This window comes from Geotrypetes seraphini, chromosome 7 (genome assembly GCF_902459505.1).
Source record: "Geotrypetes seraphini chromosome 7, aGeoSer1.1, whole genome shotgun sequence".
In the NCBI taxonomy this organism is placed as follows: Eukaryota; Metazoa; Chordata; class Amphibia; order Gymnophiona; family Dermophiidae; genus Geotrypetes; species Geotrypetes seraphini.
Window position 1 is genome coordinate 12,250,432 of NC_047090.1, and position 19,965 is coordinate 12,270,396.

Genomic DNA, 19,965 nt, shown 5'->3' on the forward strand with positions numbered 1-19,965 from the left:
AAATTTGCATCTCAAGGAGGCAGTGCATGCAAATCCATCTCATACATATTCATTGTGGATATCCTGAAAACCTGACCTGGCTCCGGCTCTCGAGGACTGGAATTGCCTACCCCTGGTTTAGGGCACCCAGTACCCTTGCACCAGCCTAGCCTGGATTCACTGTGAGAGCTTGGGAAAGTTATTTTATGATCCTGCTTCTATCATTCTCTGCGTAAAGTTGGACAAGTCACTGAAGGGGCTATTTACGAAAGTGGGTTAACAGTAACAGAAGCATTATTAAGTATACACGTTATGTGCTACTGTTAAAAAAATGTGTTGATTGCATTAATATAGACTAATGTGTTAAAATGCATTAACCAGGATTAACAAAAAAAACCTAACTGCATTTAAATTCATGCTAGTAGTTCGTTAATATTAAATCAGTCTAGTACAAATCATGTGAAGTATTGCATTCTGTGTTAGATGGTGTAGTTAAGTTGTGTTTCAGGAGGGTAATGAGCCCTGATCTTCCTATCATCTCTTGAATCAAAATGAGAGCCCTCTGGGCCAGAAGCTCTCCTGCCCTTTCCCCAATAATATTAAGAAACAAAGGCAGTTCAACCCCCCCCCCACCCCGACCCCCCATCTCGAAAACAGTGACTGTCTGCGCCTCCAATCTACTACAGCTGCCTACTAGTTTGATGGTTTTCAGAACTGAAGCAGGGTAGGACGAGGCCTCCTTCTTCATGTCCCACTGCTGCAGATCTCTGAATGGTACCCGATGACCTCATATGCAGGGCAAAGGAAGCGAGTGAGGTCATCGGGAGTCACTGTGTAACTCACCATCACTGGATCAGCAGGAAGGAGCATGCTGTCCTTTGCATTTAGCTGAAAGTGAGTTACACTCAGATGTAATAGGTTGTTTCCCTGCCCCTAGAGAACTGTTTATCTCAGCTTCACTTTGGAGGCCGCTTGATTGGATTGGTGAAGGAGTAGATTTCAACAACCAGGATTTGTTAACGCTTGGAGGAAGGACGAGGGTTCTAGCAGCTTCTGTTTGTTGAGGAGAGATAAAGAGCCAGAGATAAATTGCCAGTTTGATCTTTCCATAGCTGGTAATACAGATGTGATAATAGCTACAGTGAAACTTGGTGTTCACTGATGGATTGTTAAGACTTTACATTCTCAACCAATCTGTGAGTTAAAATTGGTTCTTACTAGGATAAGGGAGTCCTTTTGCTTCAGGCCAAAGGAGTCAACTTTTCAAAAATTATTGGGGTGCTAAACCCAATGGAAATGACCTCTCCCTGGACATAGTCAAGGAGCTCAAGCACCCACAGAGCTGGCTCTTAAGCCTCAGGCTATGAAATACAATATAGATCTACTTTTTACTTTATCTGCATCAGAATACTGTTGAGGTGGCCCTAAGACTGTGTTTTAAGTTCTGAGATTGGGAAGTGCATCGGTGTCCTGTTTGAAGAAAAAGGTGTCATAGAATTCTCAACACCTATTTTTTTAAGCATTAAAAATCATTTTGTGCCGTAGAGAAAGTTCCCTCTAACAGGGCCAGCACCACTTCTCCAGCCCTAAGAGAAAAGACCACTTCAGAGGATGGACACCCAGGTCCCAGCAGGAGATGCATTCATGTCCGGTGCTAGATTACCTTTTCCAAGGGAAACATCATTCAGAAGCAAAGTTATGAGCAGCTGCTTTCATTTGTACTGTTTAGCAAACCAAATGACACACTGGACGTACGAGAATCCATCACTTCTGGAAAGTCCACGGATGCACTAATTAGCAGTGATCAGAAGAGCAGAGCCAATAAAAGTGGGATTTGATGGTAAGAGACGTTAGCTAGCCGAGACAGGTGCTCTGTAACTACCTGTAGGAACAATCAAACTGGTTTAAATTGACTGGCAGATCACCGAAAAGGCTATAAAAAGGCAGAACTTTCCTGGAACATTCCACTCCCATCAGCAGAAAATGTCCCATTCAAGTTCTCTCCCAAATGTCCAGCCCTTGCGGAAGTGCACACCTTATGCAGATGGAGAGACCCTTTCGGCTGAGCAGCAGCCCTTACTTTGCCCAGCCAGTTGTGGCCTCTCCATTTATGTAGGCGAAACCAGGAAAGTGCTGCATGTGATCATAGTCTGAGTTCCTGCGTGTTGCCAGTGGGCTGTACACGTCACTGGTATTGCCATATCTGGCAGAGTGCATGGATGGGCTGCTGTAACAGGTGCTTGCTGTTGCCACATCAGGCCAGCGGGGCATCACGGGGGAAGGATGAAGCCGTGGGGCAGTGTTCATCAAGCATGACTCCATTCGAGAGGGCTGATTATTGAAAGGGTACTAAAAGGAAACAAAGCCAAATGAATTGGTTAGAAATCAGTCATAATGCCACATGCATTGAGCCTCTCTCTCTAAAATGAGGACTCGCTAGTCCTACCTTCTCTAAACATCAAAATTGTAAGAGGGACTTCCATTGATTGGAATGAACAAATTCCTTCTTGTCTTCTTTCAAAGCTTCTCATTCTTAATCTACTGCTTCAGCATTTCACTTTCCAAAGAGTGACTGTCTTAAAGGTGATTCCCTCATGTAAATGGAGAGACCCAGACAAAGAGGATCCAATTTTCAGTGGCACAGCCACGGTTGGACCTGGGTGAGCCTGGGCCCACCCACTTTAGGCTCAGGCCCACAACAATTTCTCATGCCCTTGTTATGGCTGGTGGGGATCCTCAAGCCCCACCAGCTGCAAGAACTCCTCCTTCACTTGCTCTAGCTTGCAGCACTGTTCATGTGGTGGCATCACGCTGACCTCTACCCTGCTGCACACACTCAGTTTCACACATGTGTGAAAATTGAGCATGAGCGGTGAGGGTGGGGCAGGGGCAGAGCACAGATTGAGCTGCGAGCTGGAGCAAGTGGGAGAGGGAGGTGTTCTTGCCACTGGAGGACCCTTGCAGCTGGTGGAGCTTGAGGATCTCCACCAGCTCAGGTATTTTTAATGCTTTTAGTTGGCCTGAGGGGGTGGGGATGTGAAGACCACATGTGCCCACCCTGTTTGCCCAGTAGCCCATCCATAATTTGAGATCTGGCTATGCCTCTGCCACATCTGCTTAGAAAAACCTGGATGTTGCAATTTAAATCTGCTCTGAGGCACATCTAAATGTCTGCTGTGGGCAGCTATAAACCTCAACATCAGTATTCCAACTCCCAATCATGCTCTCATCTTGATGTCAGCTTCCCACAACCCTCACCCCTACAGCAGCAAAAAAAAAAATAAAAAAAGACCCCAGCAAGATAAACCCATTCCAGGCAGCATTACCCACCACCGAGGCTCCCAAATTACACAGCCCCTCTCCCATCTGTCCTCCTCTATAGCATGAGCCTGATATGAGGCAGACTCCCTCAGGATAATTGCCCCTCTTAAAAAAAACAAAAAAGCCCTCAACCACAGGTCCCCCATTCCCACTCCCCAAACAGTTCTCAGAGCTTATGGTGGTTTGTATTCTTTAGTGGTGCAGGACCAATGTTCACTGGCTCCCACTTTGTATCTTAGCCCAGTATAATATTGGTAGGGGTCAGGTTTCCATATATGTACCATATGCTCATGCAGCTTATATGGAAGCCTGATCCGTAGCTGTAATGCTACAATACTACTGCTAAAGGACTCAGTAATTATTTTCCATTGGACTGAGATACAAGGTGAGAGCAAGGTATCCCAGTAAGCCTAGGGAACAAGTCATGAAGGGTAGGGAGCTCCTGTGGCTAAGGGTTGTCTTGTCCCCATTAATATTGAATATATTTATGAGGAGAGGGAGTCTGGCTAGCACAGCCTTTGGATATGGAAAGAAAAGATGGAGGAGAAGCAAGCACCAGAGTAAACCAGCTGTTACCCTTTGTCTCATGAGAAAGCTGGAATGGGTGACTAGGAGAGGGAGAAAGGGTAACAAGATCAAAACAAGTGAAGCCCAGCGGAGGGTCCAAGGAGGAGAAGCAGGACAGAGAATCTTGTAGTACCTGGAGGGCAGCCAATGTAATGCCAATTTTTAAAATGGGTACCAGGGTTGATCAGGGAGCCTATCTTTCCATTTTAAATATTCCTTATGATGCAACTGTGTGGTCTTTGCCATGTAAATGGTTGACCACAAAACTGAGCATCCTTCCTACAAAAATATGTCCTAAGAATCTTCATTTTATTCCTGTTCAGTTAATCGAGTAGCCCAGAGGGCATCCCAAGTAGTCATTTCTTCCTGAAAGCTGTCAAGTCTAAAGAATCTATGTTATTGGTTACCCATCTTGGTCTCAATCCACTGTTCCAGCTTGAGGTACAGAAACATAATGACAGTCAGAAAAGAACATATCAAGCTGTAATACCTCCTTACAATATCTCAAGAGATTCTCAAGAAATTCTGGTTGCCTATGTAAAACCAAATTGTCCTTGATGGAGCAGACTGTAAATACCTAGTTAAAGAAGCAGTCTGAAACAGTTCCGAGTTCATACTTGCTATTTTTGTTTCCAATTCATCAAACTGGTCAATGTGCTGAAATAAATGTACATATCTGCACATTCTTCGGTCCTAACTACTTTCAAAGTAATCTCTACCCTTGTTAAGTTAGGACAGACCACCTCTGGACAGCTTGAGGTGCTATGGAAGAAGGTATCATAGTATCAGTAGACATCACGCCTTTTGAAGCAACACCAACTTGGAAAGATGACTCCCTAGGTAAAAATGGAGTTTTAGGAGAGATTGGAGTGGAATGACCACCCACACTTAAAGAGGCTGCAGAAGTGGATGACTCTTTGAACGCAGAAAGAGGCAATTTGGGTGGCACATGCCCATCCATAGGCCTTTTCAGTTTGGGAGTTAGCACCCTTAACTTTCCCCTAGCGTTTTACCATTTACACTGCTCAGAAGTCTGATTGAGCAATATAAAACTTTTTAATAAACTTGATTATGTATAAACAGAAAACAGTACCTTAAGAAAAGAATCAAACAGCCTGGGGTCTCCCAAGAGGCCAGGATTGTCCTTTTGGGTGTACCCCTATGGCCAAGAAGAGACCCTTCCTTCTGCTTGGTCCACTGGCCTTTCTTAAAGATACAGTTGGTTGTCTGACGTCTGTGCTTGCTCTGCTTGTATATCCATTCAAATTAACTTCTCCCTTTCTCCTTTAGATCAGTAAAACTAGGCAGAACTACAGTGAAAGTTAATCAGATATTCTGTGCCCTTTAAATTCTGCAGCCTGCAGACCAGCTACATTTTAACCAGACTCATTCACTGTTCAGTTAAAATTTAACCAGCTCTGAAAGGTATTAAAAGCACTGGGAAGTTAGTAAATCTTATACTTTTAAATTGGTGAGAATTTGGAATGGACTTCCAGATTCTCTAAGACTCAATTTCGAAAAAGTTTCAAAACCTGGTTGTTTTCACAAGAGTTAATCTGATTTTAGCTGTCGTATAGTAATTTTAAGCAATTCAACATACTTTTTTCTAACTTTTTCCATCCATCTAATCTAACCAATCTCTGTTTTTATCCCACAGTTTTGACTTGTTATGTTTCATTTTTTATCGAACTGTAAACCGAATCGAGCTCCTTAGGGAGTAGATTCGGTATAGAACATAAAGATTCGATTCGATTAGGAATTGACAAGAAATCCTCTCCCCCAAACCCTATATGCTGCCCCTGAGGCATATGGTAAGTTTTCGACCATCATTTGCTTCTGGGCATTGCAGTGTTGCCCGTCTGTGCATTAGGAAGGAATAGTGACTGACCTCATTAGCATCCATTTAAATATATTTGAATGCATCTTTGGTGCACACATTAGCACTGGTGCTTGAGCCGTCTGAGCAATTGGTTCTGTATAAAATGCGTGCAAATCCAGGCACTGGTGTTAGTTTTGAGCATCGAGCCCTGAATATGTCCTTTCAAAACATTATCTGGTTATCTTTAAACAGATATCTGTTGAATAGTGGCCTGAGAGAGATCAAGCCAGAGAATAAACAAGGGAATGAAGCATTGGGAAGCTGAACTTGAAAAGACCCAGTAGTATCTCAGTAACTTTAAAACTCCGGCCCCAGATGCTCGAATGGGATATGGGGACGTAGAGGACAGTAACATTAGATGCTTTTTTGTAAGGCCAGACTCATAAGCCACAGCTGTGTCTACAAATGTGTAATATGTGTATATAATGAATAAATGCCTGATACCAATTGAAGCCATAAATATGGAACTTTCAGAGGCACACTGCGTTGTTTAAGCCAGTATGGAAAATCTTGCCATGGCAGGCCAATTAATTGCAACAAGGTTCACGACTTCTTCTTTCCGATAGGCCTGGATCTGAAAGGACCTGCTAGAGTCAGCCTGGCTATTCACTTCAGCAATGAACCGTCTATTCAGGACTCAGGGAGTGTCTAGACTCGGCCATCTGTGGCCTGCTTGCCCCTTCGGCATGAGTCACCTTTCACACTTTGCATCCGGCTTCATGAAGATGGCGGACTTGGCAGATCCTGGCCCCGCATAAAGGATGTGCTTGTTGGCAGGCAGAGACAGGAAATGGCCATGCACAAGGTCAGCAACTAAAACGGGACATTGGAACACTGACCCCCTTTCAGTGCGTTCTTACTCTTAATTTAGGAAAGGACAAAAGGTTAAACCAGCACCGCTAATTAGATTCTTCAAAATATCAAATCAGTTCTTTTCTGTACAATTTTCATCCCAATAAATTGTATTTCTTAAGTCCTTCTAGCTGTCCTGGCTACTTAATGTTTCACATGTGCCAGTGTGGAAAGAATCAGATTGACAAAGTGGTGACAATAGGACGGAGGACAGTGGTGGGGGAGGGGGATCTTGTTGGATTAGGACTGGTAGAGGGTGATCTTAGAGGTAAGCAGGGCACGGAAGACTTGGAAAGGTCTGGTTATATTCTGTTCATAAGGCAGCTGTGCCAAGCACATAAGCATAAGCACATAAGCATGGCCTCTGCCGAGTCAGACCATAGGTCCATCATGCCCAGCAGTCCGCTCCCGCGGCGGCCCCCCAGGTCAATGACCTGTAGTGATCTATTACTCAAGAGCATTTTGTCTTGTATAGTAACCCTCTAATTGTACCCCTGGATTCCCTTACCCCTCAGGAATTCGTCCAATCCCTTTTTGAAACCCAAAACCGTACTCTGCTCAACCACCCCCTCTGGAAGCGCATTCCAGGTGTCCACCACCCTCTGGGTAAAGAAGAACTTCCTAGCATTTGTTCAGAACCTATCTCCCTTCAATTTTTTTGAGTGTCCTCTCGTTCTTGTTGCCCCCGCCAGTCTGAAGAATCTGTCTCTCTCTACCTTCACTATACCCTTCATGATCTTATAAGTTTCTATCATGTCCCCTCTAAGTCTCCTCTTTTCCAGGGAAAAGAGCCCCAACTTCTCCAGCCTCTCAGCATACGAGAGGTTTTCCATGCCCTTTATCATTTTTGTCGCTCTTCTCTGGACCCTCTCGAGTATCGCCATATCTTTCTTTAGGTACGGCGACCAGTACTGGACGCAGTACTCCAGATGCGGTCGCACCATTGCCCTGTACAGCGGGAGGATAACTTCCTTGGTTCTGGTAGTGATACCTTTTTTGATAATGCCCAACATTCTGTTCGCCTTTTTTGAGGCCGCTGCGCATTGTGCTGCCGGTTTCAGCTAGGGCCAGAATTAACTAACGATTATGGGGCTCATTTTCAAAAGAGAAAAATGTCCAAAAAGTGGCATAAATGGGCAGATGGGACGTTTTTCTCCCCAAAGGTTTATTTTCTAAACCTGTTTTCTAGATGGATTTCTATGTTGTTCGTCTAAATCTCAAGGGAGCATATTGGAGGGCTTATGACTTGGACGTTTTTCATTTTGATTGTATGGGACTGTATACGCCGGGGTCTCAAAGTCCCTCCTTGAGGGCCGCAATCCAGTCGGGTGTTCAGGATTTCACCAATGAATATGCATGAGATCTATGTGCATGCGCTGCTTTCAATGCATATTTATTGGGGAAATCCTGAAAACCCGACTGGATTGCGGCCCTCAAGGAGGGACTTTGAGATCCCTGCTATACACCCTTTGTAGATAGTTTTTAGATTATTGGGTTTTAAGTTATTTGGAGCGACACTCATTCTCCAGTCCGACCATGCAAATAAGCTCATTAATATTGAAATGCCTTGTAAACTAGCAGAGCAATTGATGCTCTAACATGGATTCCCGATGCACAGAAAAAAAGTAATTGGTCAAGACCAGTCCCACCAAGACAAAAATATTTATAACATGTCAAACCTTTTTTTTTTAGTGGGCACAGATGCTGTGTGTGTGTGTTACACACACACTATATCTGTCCCATTTAAAAGAAAAAGTACCCCCCCCCCCCCCGGCAATGACGGTCCTCCCCGACATCCTCTGATGAACTGGCACTGGGGGCTGACCCTCCCTGCGGGAGCAAAAACGGCAGGAAGGATGCCCACTCCCTCCTGCCAACAGGGCCCTCCACTCCCCCTTCCCGCCAAAACCATTCCCTCCCAGAAAAAGGCAGGAGGGATGTCCACTCCCTCCTGCCACCGGATGCTTCCCTGAACCTCCCCCATCCCCCTCCCCCCCAGTATCTTTGTCTGAAGAGAGCAGGAGAGAGGTTTGGTCCCTGCAGCTCCAGGGCCCATCAATCCAAAATAGCAGGCCTTCCCCTCCTTGGTGCATCTTGTGATGCACGGGGATGGGCTTAAGGCCCTGACTGGTTCAGACGCCTAAGGATCTTCCCAAGGCGAGAGGCCTTAGGTGTATGAGTCAATTAGGGCATTAAGCCCCTCCTTCTGCATACCAAGATGCATTGGGAGGGGGAAGGCCCATCATTCTGAGCACGCTGCCCTGTAGGCAGGAGGGAATGGAATTCCCTTCTGACGATTTGTCATCCGGGGGTTGTTGGGAGATGTCGGGGGGTGGGGTGGGGGGTGGGGGAGGAAGGGTATAGGCGATTGGTGGGTATGAGAGGGAGAGATCAAATTTTTTTCACCCTGCCAATTCAGCTGATCCTGGCAGGGGAATCCACCATCAGCTGAGCCGTAAAGACTACTGAAACCACTTGCCCTTCAACAACTCACCTCAGACCACAATCTCTAACCTCAAAGGCCAGATTCTATAAACTGCGCCTAGCGGCATCTAAATTGTTGGCTGTCAATCAACCACATTGCTAGGCATCCTGGAGGTAGGCACCAGTATATTAGGCCAGGGTTTACAAGGCCTAATTTACCGGTGCCTAATTCAACCACACCTATTCTCTGTCCCCTAACCACACCCACTTTCCAGGTAGGTTTCGATAGGCGTTGCTAGGCACCATGTGGAATTCCGTACCTAACTTTTCATTTTAATTTTTTAATTAACGTCAAATGGCATGGTCAATCACACCATTGAAACTAAGTGATTTAATTTAGGTTAAGCGCAGATTTTAGTTAGGCATCGCTAGGCAGTCTCAATTACGACACCTAGCAGTGCCTAACTAGGGTACTTGTTATAGAACCTGGCGCCTAAATCAGCAGTCGTCTACAAAAAAGGTGCCGGCCGCATGTCAATCACGCTTAGGCACTGTTTAATGAATCATAGCTAACGATGCCTATTACAAAACTTAGCTGCCGGTAATGTAGGCCAGAGTTTTATTGGCCTACATTGCAGATGCCCAAGGGCTAGATTCACAAAGCAAACCGATCGGTTTGCAAACCCTTAGCGACCCTGGCCCGATTCACTCACTTGTCTTCCAACCATCCTCCGATCCGCACATGCAAATGAGGGCAATGGCATGTCAAGTAGGCAGGGACGCAATTCACTAAACAAAATCCTGCAATACCAACTGGGCTGGACGATCAAAAAAAAGCGACTTCTGAGGACCAGTCGCTGAAGCCCTTTGCAACTTGCCTGCTCCCTGCCCTGTCAGCCCCGATCTCATGCTGCCCCGAATGCCTCCTGCAGCCCCGAATGTGCCTGCCTGCTTGCCCTGAACACGCCTGCCTTCCAGCCCCAAACCCAAACACCCTGCCTGCCTGCCCCAATTCTCCCACCCTTCCTTGCACTGCAAGCCCATGGTTTTAACCCGCGGGCTTAAGTGGGTTAAAACCACGGGCTCCCAAAACTTCCTCGATTGCCTATTTTAAAAAATCTATGCCGGCCCTGAGGTCCAGCACTTTTCAGGTCCCCTGGCTGCGCTCAAATAGAAGAAGAACCCCCCCCCCCCCAAAAAAAAAAAAAAAAACCCAACTCCAACAGCTTGGAGGTCCCGGTAATGGTCTGCGCATGCACGAGGATCGCTATAGCGCGATCCATGCCTGCAGATGGGGGCGTTCCTCCAATCGCCCTCATCTGCATGTTGGAGTTTGCTGAATTTTTCAAGTCTGCCAGGATCGGGCCCAATCGGGCAGGTTAGTGAATCCTGGCCTAAGTTCTTTTGAGAATTGTGCCTAACAATGCTTAAGGTCATCTCCGCCCACTTTGTTAATGAGTTTTTAATTGTTTTTTAAAGGTGCAGCCAATTAAAACAATTATGTCAGGCAGCGGTAGGGTGTCTACCGCTGCCTAGCTTATGACAATGTTTACAGAATCAGGCCCAACTTGACCCCCAGAATCTCTTAACACACAACAGTCCTTCCGAAAGACAAAACCTGCAACATCCCGCCAGTCGTAAAAAGGACACAAACCTGTGATGTGTTCCTGTGATAAGTGGAGTAATGCAGAGGGGCCGAAATCCCTGTGTCGTGGGGCAGGGATGGATACTGAGATGGCAGCGGGTGATGCTGACTGGCATAGCTTCCGTAGCTGTAGCTTCCTGTGTATCTGCAATGCAGGAGACATTCAGATAACTCTTAAAATCAGACCAACTTCTGGTACAATGACAGTAATACATAACGTGACCATTTATTTTTTTCATCAAAACGGGACATCTATGAATTGTCAGTCCCGCCCCCAATTTCTTCCATTCATTTTTCATGTACACATAATATCTTATTAATTCATAATGGTAACCATAAAATAAAATTTAAAAAATACAAAGCACACTATACGCAGAGAAAATGTTAATTATCATTTATATTTGGGGGGTTTCAAAGATGTCACCACAGTAACTATAGAAAAATAGACAAATATAGTGCAAAATATAGAAAGCAGATATAAATTCTCAAAACTGACACATTTTGATCACTAAATTGAAAATAAAATCATTTTTCCTACCTTTGCTGTCTGGTGATTTCATGAGTCTCTGGTTGCATTTCCTTCTGACTGTGCATCCTTTCTTTAATTTCTTTATTTCTGCACTCAGGCCCAACGATTGTCCCTTTCTATTCCCTTCCTCCTTCCTTCCTATGTCCTTAGTGCCCCCAGTGCCTCCTTCCTATGTCCTTAGTGCCCCTTCCTGTGTCCTTAGTGCCCCAGTGCAGTGTTCTTCAACCTTCTTACACCTATGGACCGGCGGAAATAACATAATTATTTCGTGGACCGGCAAACTACTAAGACTGAAATTTTTTTTAAAAACCATCGCCGCCCCGTTCCCGCGAACTCGGTCCCACAAACCATCTGATCCCATCCGCACAAGCCTCAAATAGTTATGATTTTATATTGAACATATTTTATTAAAGTATAAAAAGAAACAATATTCTATACAATTGTCATTTTATAAATACAAATAATACAGGGCAAAGATCAACAAAACCCCTGTCTCCCGTCCCTTCACATATATCCCCTCTACTATCAAGAAAACTGAATAAGCCAAATTATTACAGAATGCTACACAAATATCATGAAACAGAATACCACAGTCACATATGACAGGAATGGTGTTAGGGGAATGGAACTAGAGCAACTGCCCCCTGGTCACAGAGAGCCCTAAGCCAGCTGGAAGCTAAAGAAGCACTGCCTGGGCTTTGCACTCCCCAGTTATGTCTAGCAAGATACATATTTCAAATCTGATATATTTGAATCACAAGATAGAAATAAAATTATTTTTTTCTACCTTTTGTCGTCTCTGGTTTCTGCTTTCATTGCCTTTTCACTCTCTTCCATCCAGCATCTGCCCTAAGAACATAAGAACATAAGAATTGCCACTGCTGGGTCAGACCAGTGGTCCATCATGCCAGCAGTCCGCTCATGCAGCGGCCCTCTGGTCTAAGACCAGCACTCTAACTGAGACTAGTCCTACCAGCACACGTTCTTGTTCAGCAGGAACTTGTCTAACTTTGTCTTGAATCCTTGGAGGGTGTTTTCCCCTATAACAGCCTCTGGAAGAGCGTTCCAGCTTTCTACCACTCTCTGGGTGCAGAAGAACTCCTTATGTTTGTACGGAATCTATCCCCTTTCAACTTTAGAGAGTGCCCTCTCATTTTCCCTACCTTGGAGAGGGTGAATAGTGTCTTTCTCTACTAAGTCTTTTCCCTTCAGTATCTTGAATGTTTCGATCATGTCCCCTCTTAATCTCCTCTGTTCGAGGGAGAAGAGGCACAGTTTCTCTAATCTTTCGCTGTACGGCAGCTCCTCCAACCCCTTAACCATCTTAGTCGCTCTTCTCTGGACCCTTTCAAGTAGTACCGTGTCCTTCTTCATGTACGGTGACCAGTGCTGGATGCAGTACTCCAGGTGAGGGAATACCATGGTCCGGTATAGCGGCATGATAACCTTCTCTGTCTCTTCAGTCCAGCATCTGCCCCTTCCATTCACTGTCTGTCTTTCCTTGCCATCTCTCCTCCTGCCCCCCCCCCCCATTTGGTCTGGCATCCATAATCTTCCTTCTGTTCCCCTCATGGTCTGGCATCTCTGTCCTTCCCTCCCCCCTGTGGTTTTTAGCATCTCTCTCTTCTCATTTCCTCCACTCAGATCTGATATCGTTCTCTGCTCTCTCTTCCCTTTTCTTCTCTGGTCTTCCTTCTCTATTTTCTGCCTCCATCTAAATTAAATTCTTTCTTACTATTTAGTCCTGTTTCCCTCTTTTCATTGTGTCTACCCACAGCTTGTCAACCCTTTCCCTCACCCCTCCATTATCTTACTATTTTCTTCCCCCTTTATTTATATCCTCCTTCCATCCAGTATGTGTTCTTTCCCCACTTCCATTCAGCATCCCCTCTCAACTGACATCCATCTGCCTTCTGCTCTCTCTCCCTTCTTCTCACTTCCATCATCTGTCCCCTTCTCTCTCTCATCTCCTCCATTCCATCATCTGCCCTTTCTCTCTCCCTACCCCAACTTCCATCATCTGCCCCCCTTCCCCTCACCTTTGCGGGTCACTTTCTTTCCCCTGAGGGTGGCTCATGTCAGAGGGGAAACTTTGGCCGAGCAGAACCGCTTGCAAGGAACAGTGGAACTTACTTGATGTCGATGCTGGGGCCCGTTGCCGTTTGAAGAAAAAAAAAGGTGGAAAAAAGGGACCTGCAAAGGTGAGAGGAAGGGAAACCTCCAGGATAGCTGCTCTTTGCCCTCCTTCAGTGGCCCAAGAGTCTTTAGGCAAGCGGCAGCTCTGCTGCTTTTAACTTCGGCATAGAGCTGCCCCTAAGCAGTAGTTTAGCATGGTTTCATGAGGCAGCCTCGGGGCCTTTGCTAGGCCGGCCCACATCGCATCATTGAAGTGGGCCGGCCTAGCAAAGGCCCCGAGGCTGCCTCATGAAACCACGCTAAACTACTGCTTAGGGCAGGGGTGTCCAATGTCGGTCCTCGAGGGCCGCAGTCCAGTCGGGTTTTCAGGATTTCCCCAATGAATATGCATGAGATCTATGTGCATGCACTGCTTTCAATGCATATTCATTGGGGAAATCCTGAAAACCCGACTGGACTGCGGCCCTCGAGGACCGACATTGGACACCCCTGGCTTAGGGGCAGCTCTGTGCCAAAGTTAAAAGCACACAGAGCTGCCGCTGCTGGTCTGGAAGTGCGGAGACAAGGCAGGAAGCATACGCGGCAGGAGTCCCAGCGAAGGCAGGAGTCCTGGCACAGCGATGGCAACAGGAAGTTGCAAGTCAGCTGACGCCGGCACCTTTTGTTGCGGCGGGGACCCGAATCATTTGCGGACCGGCAAGATTTTTTTGCGGACCGGCGGTTGATGAACTGTGATCTAAAGGATGTAGTGTCAAAGTATTTTTTAATGGTCCTTAGTTTCCACAGTGTACAGAGGCATTTCTTCACCACTACAGTGGTACCTTGGTTTATGAGCATAATTCGTTCCAGAAGCATGCTCGTAATCCAAAGCGCTCGAATATCAAAGCAACTTTCCCCATAGGAGATAATGGAAACTCAGCTGATTCGTTCCACATCATTCCTCACTCTTGCTTTAATGGTGCATCTTGAGTACGTCCAATTTCATCCCCCAGCTTAGAATTATACTGTTCCAGTAAAACGAAACAGGGAGCATCCCTGTCGGGATTTTTGTATATGATTGTTACTTTGATGATCTAGGACAGGACAATAAAGCGGCGTGAGAGCGGCACAGATCGCCTCGTTTACTTACTTTATTAGCCATTCTCTCGCACACTGTTTCAGTCCTGCATTCCCTCTCCTTCAGAGCAGGATCCATTCGCCACCAGTGGCAGGGGAACAACAAGCCAGTCCCAGTCAGTCTTCTTCCCGGCGCCCCCTTCCCGGATCCCTGAGCTGATTGAGTGCCACTTTCAACCCGCGTCGGGTGAAACACTTGGGATTGGCTGTTGCTCATTGCTGGCTTCTCTTGGGTTGGCCGCGTGTGGGGCTTGGTTGAACAGGATTGGCTGTTGCTCGCTGCTGGCTTCTCTTGGGTTGGCCGCGTGTGGGGCTTGGTTGAACAGGATTGGCTGTTGCTCGCTGCTGGCTTCTCTTGGGTTGGCCGCGTGTGGGGCTTGGTTGAACGGGATTGGCTGTTGCTCACTGCTGGCTTCTCTTGGGTTGGCCGCGTGTGGGGCTTGGTTGAATGGGATTGGCTGTTGCTCACTGCTGGCTTCTCTTGGGTTGGCCGCGTGTGGGGCTTGGTTGAATGGGATTGGCTGTTGCTCACTGCTGGCTTCTCTTGGGTTGGCCGCGTGTGGGGCTTGGTTGAATGGGATTGGCTGTTGCTCACTGCTGGCTTCTCTTGGGTTGGCCGCGTGTGGGGCTTGGTTGAATGGGATTGGCTGTTGCTCACTGCTGGCTTCTCTTGGGTTGGCCGTGTGTGGGGCTTGGATGAATGGGATTGGCTGTTGCTCACTGCTGGCTTCTCTTGGGTTGGCCGCGTGTGGGGCTTGGTTGAATGGGATTGGCTGTTGCTCACTGCTGGCTTCTCTTGGGTTGGCTGCGTGTGGGGCTTGGTTGAATGGGATTGGCTGTTGCTCACTGCTGGCTTCTCTTGGGTTGGCCGCGTGTGGGGCTTGGTTGAACGGGATTGGCTGTTGCTCGCTGCTGGCTTCTCTTGGGTTGGGCGCGCACGGGGCTTAGTTTAACGGTGTGGTGGAGGAACAGAACATGCCTCGCTTCAATTCTGAGCATGTTGCCGAGATCGTGGGGCAGCAGGGTTGGAAAATCAACTTAAGCTGCAGGTAAATTTTGCTCGTTTTGCAAGACAGCACTCGGTTTGCGAGTTACAAATTGCTGGAGTGTTTTGCTCGTCTTGCAAAACACTCGCAAACCGCGTTACTCGCAAACCGAGATTTGACTGTATGTTTGCGTAGTCAACCATGGTTAGATGTGTGTCTAGTATGATTCCCAGTATTTTTATAGTTTTAGAAATTGGGTATTTGTGGCCATTTAGATATAGCGATGTTTTGGTAATTTTGTCCTTTGGGCTTGCCAGAAAGACTTTCGTCTTTTCTGTATTTAGTTTTAGTTTGAAGTTGATTGTCCATTGTTCAATTTCGGTCATTATATGAGAGATGTGATCTAGAATATCATTTGTTATGCTAGTTAAGGGAATTAAGATAGAAATATCATCTGCATATATGTAATAGTTTAAGTTTAACTTTTGTAATAGATGTCCTTAGGATGAGATGTAAATGAGTAACATGTTGTTCTTCACTTTTTGCATTCTGTAAATCGCTGATTGCCCAGCTTTATTCCCTGGGTTGCATACTTGAGATCCATATTGCATACTTGAGATCCATATTTTCCTCTTATCTATTTCTTGTGTAATAAGTTGTACCCTCATTTCTTGTATTCTGTAATTCGCTGATTGTCCAGCCCTCTTCGATGTGAACCATCTAGAAGTCATCTGACTTTGGCAGTATAGAAGAATAAAGTTATTATTATTATTATCATGTTTCTATAACCTTAAAGCTCTATGTCATCACAATGCAGCTGTAAAGAGCCTTAGCCTATAGGAAGATGAGATGCAAATGTTAAGAGCCTTAGCCAATAGGGAGAGGAGGAGATAGTGGATGCTGCGGATGTTCCATGTGGCCTTTATCTGCCGTCATGTTTCTATAACCATAAAGCTCTATGACCTCACAATGCAGGTGTAAAGAGCCTTAGCCTATAGGAAGAGGAGATGCAAATGTTAAGAGCCTTAGCCAATAGGGAGAGGAGGAGATAGTGGATGCTGCGGATGGGCCATGTGGCCTTTATCTGCCGTCATGTTTCTATAACCATAAAGCTCTATGACCTCACAATACAGGTGTAAAGAGCCTTAGCCTATAGGAAGAGGAGATGCAAATGTTAAGAGCCTTAGCCAATAGGGAGAGAAGGAGATAGTGGATGCTGCAGATGGGCCATGTGGCCTTTATCTGCCGTCATGTTTCTATAACCATAAAGCTCTATGACCTCACAATGCAGGTGTAAAGAGCCTTAGCCTATAGGAAGAGGAGATGCAAATGTTAAGAGCCTTAGCTAATAGGGAGAGGAGGAGATAGTGGATGCTGCGGATGGGCCATGTGGCCTTTATCTGCCATCGTGTTTCTCTGTTTCTAGGTTTGTAGACCTAGTTAACAAACTTTCTTTTTCTGAAATGTTTGCATATTTCTCCATTTAGTTATCTCCGATCATTCTCTGATACATTCAGATGCCAGATAATCTGAGACAAGATAAAATGAGTTCCTAAATTCACAGCGGATCAGTTTGAACTTAAGGATCTCAGAAATAATCCTGGCTTCAACCATTGGATTAAACCTCTTCCCAAATCTACTGTCATAGCATGTGCCAAAGGAAGCCATGAAGGAGAACATGCCTCTACATACCCGTGCTCTTCTCTGTGTGGGTAGACAGGGATCCTGTGGGCAACGGAGGATGGTGGAATAGGAGAACTTCTCACAGAGGGTACCTGCGGACTCTCTGTTGGACCACTGGCTGCTGTCGTCACAGTGTAAGTCAGGGACCACGTATAAGACTGCATTGTTCCTACACATGCAAAGCAACAAAAATGTATTTGATTTTTCTCTTGAAAACACTGAGTGTGACATCTGAACATTGGTTTCCCATCCAATACTGTATTCATTTTGATCTCAAACACATCAACTTTTCCATTCTGGACTCCCACAATTTCTTTTCAGATCCAGCATGCACCCTGTATTCCTCTCATTTTTTTAAGTTTTCACAACACATTTTGAAAAACATTCCCATCCTGTTAGGACTACATGCTTCTCTGTTATCCCCCCACTCAGTGGAATTCGTTGCCCCTGGAACGTCAGATTGAACTTTTGTTTAAGAATTTCAAGGTGGTCTTGAGAACGTATTACTTTAAGAAGGTATTTGGACCACCTGACTGATTACTCTTTGGGCTTTCTCGGGGGGGGAGGGAGAGGAGGGGGTTTAACCCCCCCCGTGTCCCTGTTTGCACCACAGGAATGGTATTTCACTGATTGTCTGGTATTTCTTTGGTACCTCCCCCACTCTTTTTGGTTTTCAGGGTTTAATATATACCTTGTCCCTCTTTCCCCTCCTTTTTCTTTTTTTATATTTGATTATTATAACCTTGTTATCTCCTCTGATTTTCCTCCTCTAACCCCATAGTATTTTAATTCCGTAAACAGTTAGTATTTTATTTGCAGTATATTAAATAAAGATAACCTTTGAACGTATAATGGAGATATGAGTGTATTTCATTTTCATGCACACGTCCTAGAAATGTACATGAAGTATATATTTGTTTATTTTTTAATATTTATATGAAAGGAATCACATTTTCCCCTACTGAAATCTAGTGATCTAGGATTTAGAATACCATGTGACTTGGGCAAAACTACTCTCATGGGGAATTGCAGTCCCTAATTCAAACTTGGTAAATATTACTATTCTCACTGCGGGGATTATCTTATTTAAGTGGTTCTAAATGGTGCTGTTGACAGCTATTTCTACTTGTAATGGATATGGCAGGGTGTAGATTATTGTGATAAGGGCAAGAACCTCATTTGCTGCTAGAAACACTGATGAAGTGGGTAGGTGGGTCTGGTGTTCCCATATCATGTTCCAAAGCTTATGTATCTCAAATTCCTGGTTCCAATACTTAGCTCATATCTTGTTCAAACATATGTATCTTGTTGTAAACATATGTCTCCTGCTGTTAACACTGTACTCTATCTCGACACGACCCTCATTGTAAACCGCTTCGAACTTAGGGTATAGCGGTATATAAGAAATAAAATTATTATTATTATTATCTGGCTTTCTTATGTGTCGCATCAAAAACTGAGTCAATGGTTCCTTCCAATACACAGCTGTGTTAGAAAACAGGTTAATCATTTGCAAGTGGCTAGTCCTTAAAACCCAGTGCAATCTGCAAGTCTCCATCTTGTTACCTATTAGGAGTAATCACGATTTTGTCCTAAGGATGCAGCAAGCTGTCCTTTTAAAAATGGAACAAGAAGCATCCAAACTTCATCAGACATAGTATAAAGGGATACACCAGGGTTTTCATGATTAGAGGCAGTAATCTGTCCTCCCCTGAAAAGTTATTTGACTTTCTACAGTTTCGACATAATCCCCTGGATTCTGAAAAGCTTGCTCAAATTTGGACACAATCCTGAGATCTGTGAGTAAACCAATTAGCTAATGAACCGTTAACAATCAATTATTGTTCTTAGTTGGCAGAATTTTGGACCTAGGCGTGCACCTGCCTACACACTATTCTATGATGCTGGGGGGCTCAAAGTGTCTCATGCATAACCCAAAAGGGGACGAGGTCATGAGAGAGCCAGGGTCAGTTCAAGAGCATTCCAAAATTGTAGGCGCAGTGTTTAGAATTCCAGGCTTGAGGGCTCAGCTAGCACCAGGATTCATACCAGGTTTCAGCAGGCAGAAGTCCTCGTGCCCAAAACTGGACATGGGAATCATGCTGAGTGCTGTTCCATTAAGGATGCCTGGCGCGGGGTTCCTAATTTGGGGTGCCATGTACTGAATTTAGAAGTTTTACAGGGGGAGCTCATTTTTGGAAGCTGAAGGGAAAGTGTCAACATCTCCTATATAATCTCTGTATAGCTTAGAGCAGGGGTGTCCAAACTTTTGGCTTCCCTGGGCCGCATTGGCCGAAAAGAAATGTTTCTGGGGCCGCACAAAGGCGCAAACGCTGCAGCAAGACAGAGGAGGAGGGAGCCGGCAAGACCGGTAAACACCCGGGGGGCAGCAAAGGAAAACACCGCATCGCCCTCAACCGGGGCCGCACAAATGACTTCACGGGGCTGCAGGTTGGACACCCCTGGCTTAGAGAGTTTGGCCGCCAAGAGAGAACAAGAGCTGAATATGGAGATACCCCCTAAATGAATTGAACTAACAGTAAAAGGGATAATTGAGTCTCAGAAAATGTTTCCTTCCATGAAACTCAGTATAAAGTCCTGTTGTACCTTTCTGTCTTACAAACAATAGCATTGCAAGCTAAGTTCGCCGATCAGCGCGTCAAATATAGACTCGGGCCACACTTTCTGGCTTTTTGGTCTGACCATATTAGAGTTTGGTTAAAGGGACATTTTGTAGGCTGGATCTTTTTTTTTTTAATAAATATTTTTTATTCTTTTTTTAAATTCTTACATCAAGTGAAATACATGTAATACATTCAATTATGAAAAAACACTTGAAATTATTATT

The 19,965-nt window shown here is 45.3% G+C and overlaps 1 protein-coding gene across 1 annotated transcript in view; it reads right to left on the reverse strand.

Annotated features, from left to right (window-relative positions):
* Positions 1–894: 894 nt before the first annotated feature.
* The window catches only part of RFX4 (regulatory factor X4), a 177,776-nt gene continuing 158,705 nt past the window's right edge, over positions 895–19,965 (reverse strand). Inside the window, 3 exon segments of the mRNA XM_033952801.1 lie at positions 895–2,328; positions 10,677–10,812; positions 17,127–17,286. Coding sequence (XP_033808692.1) covers positions 2,056–2,328; positions 10,677–10,812; positions 17,127–17,286 — 569 coding nt within the window. The 3' untranslated portion in view covers positions 895–2,055.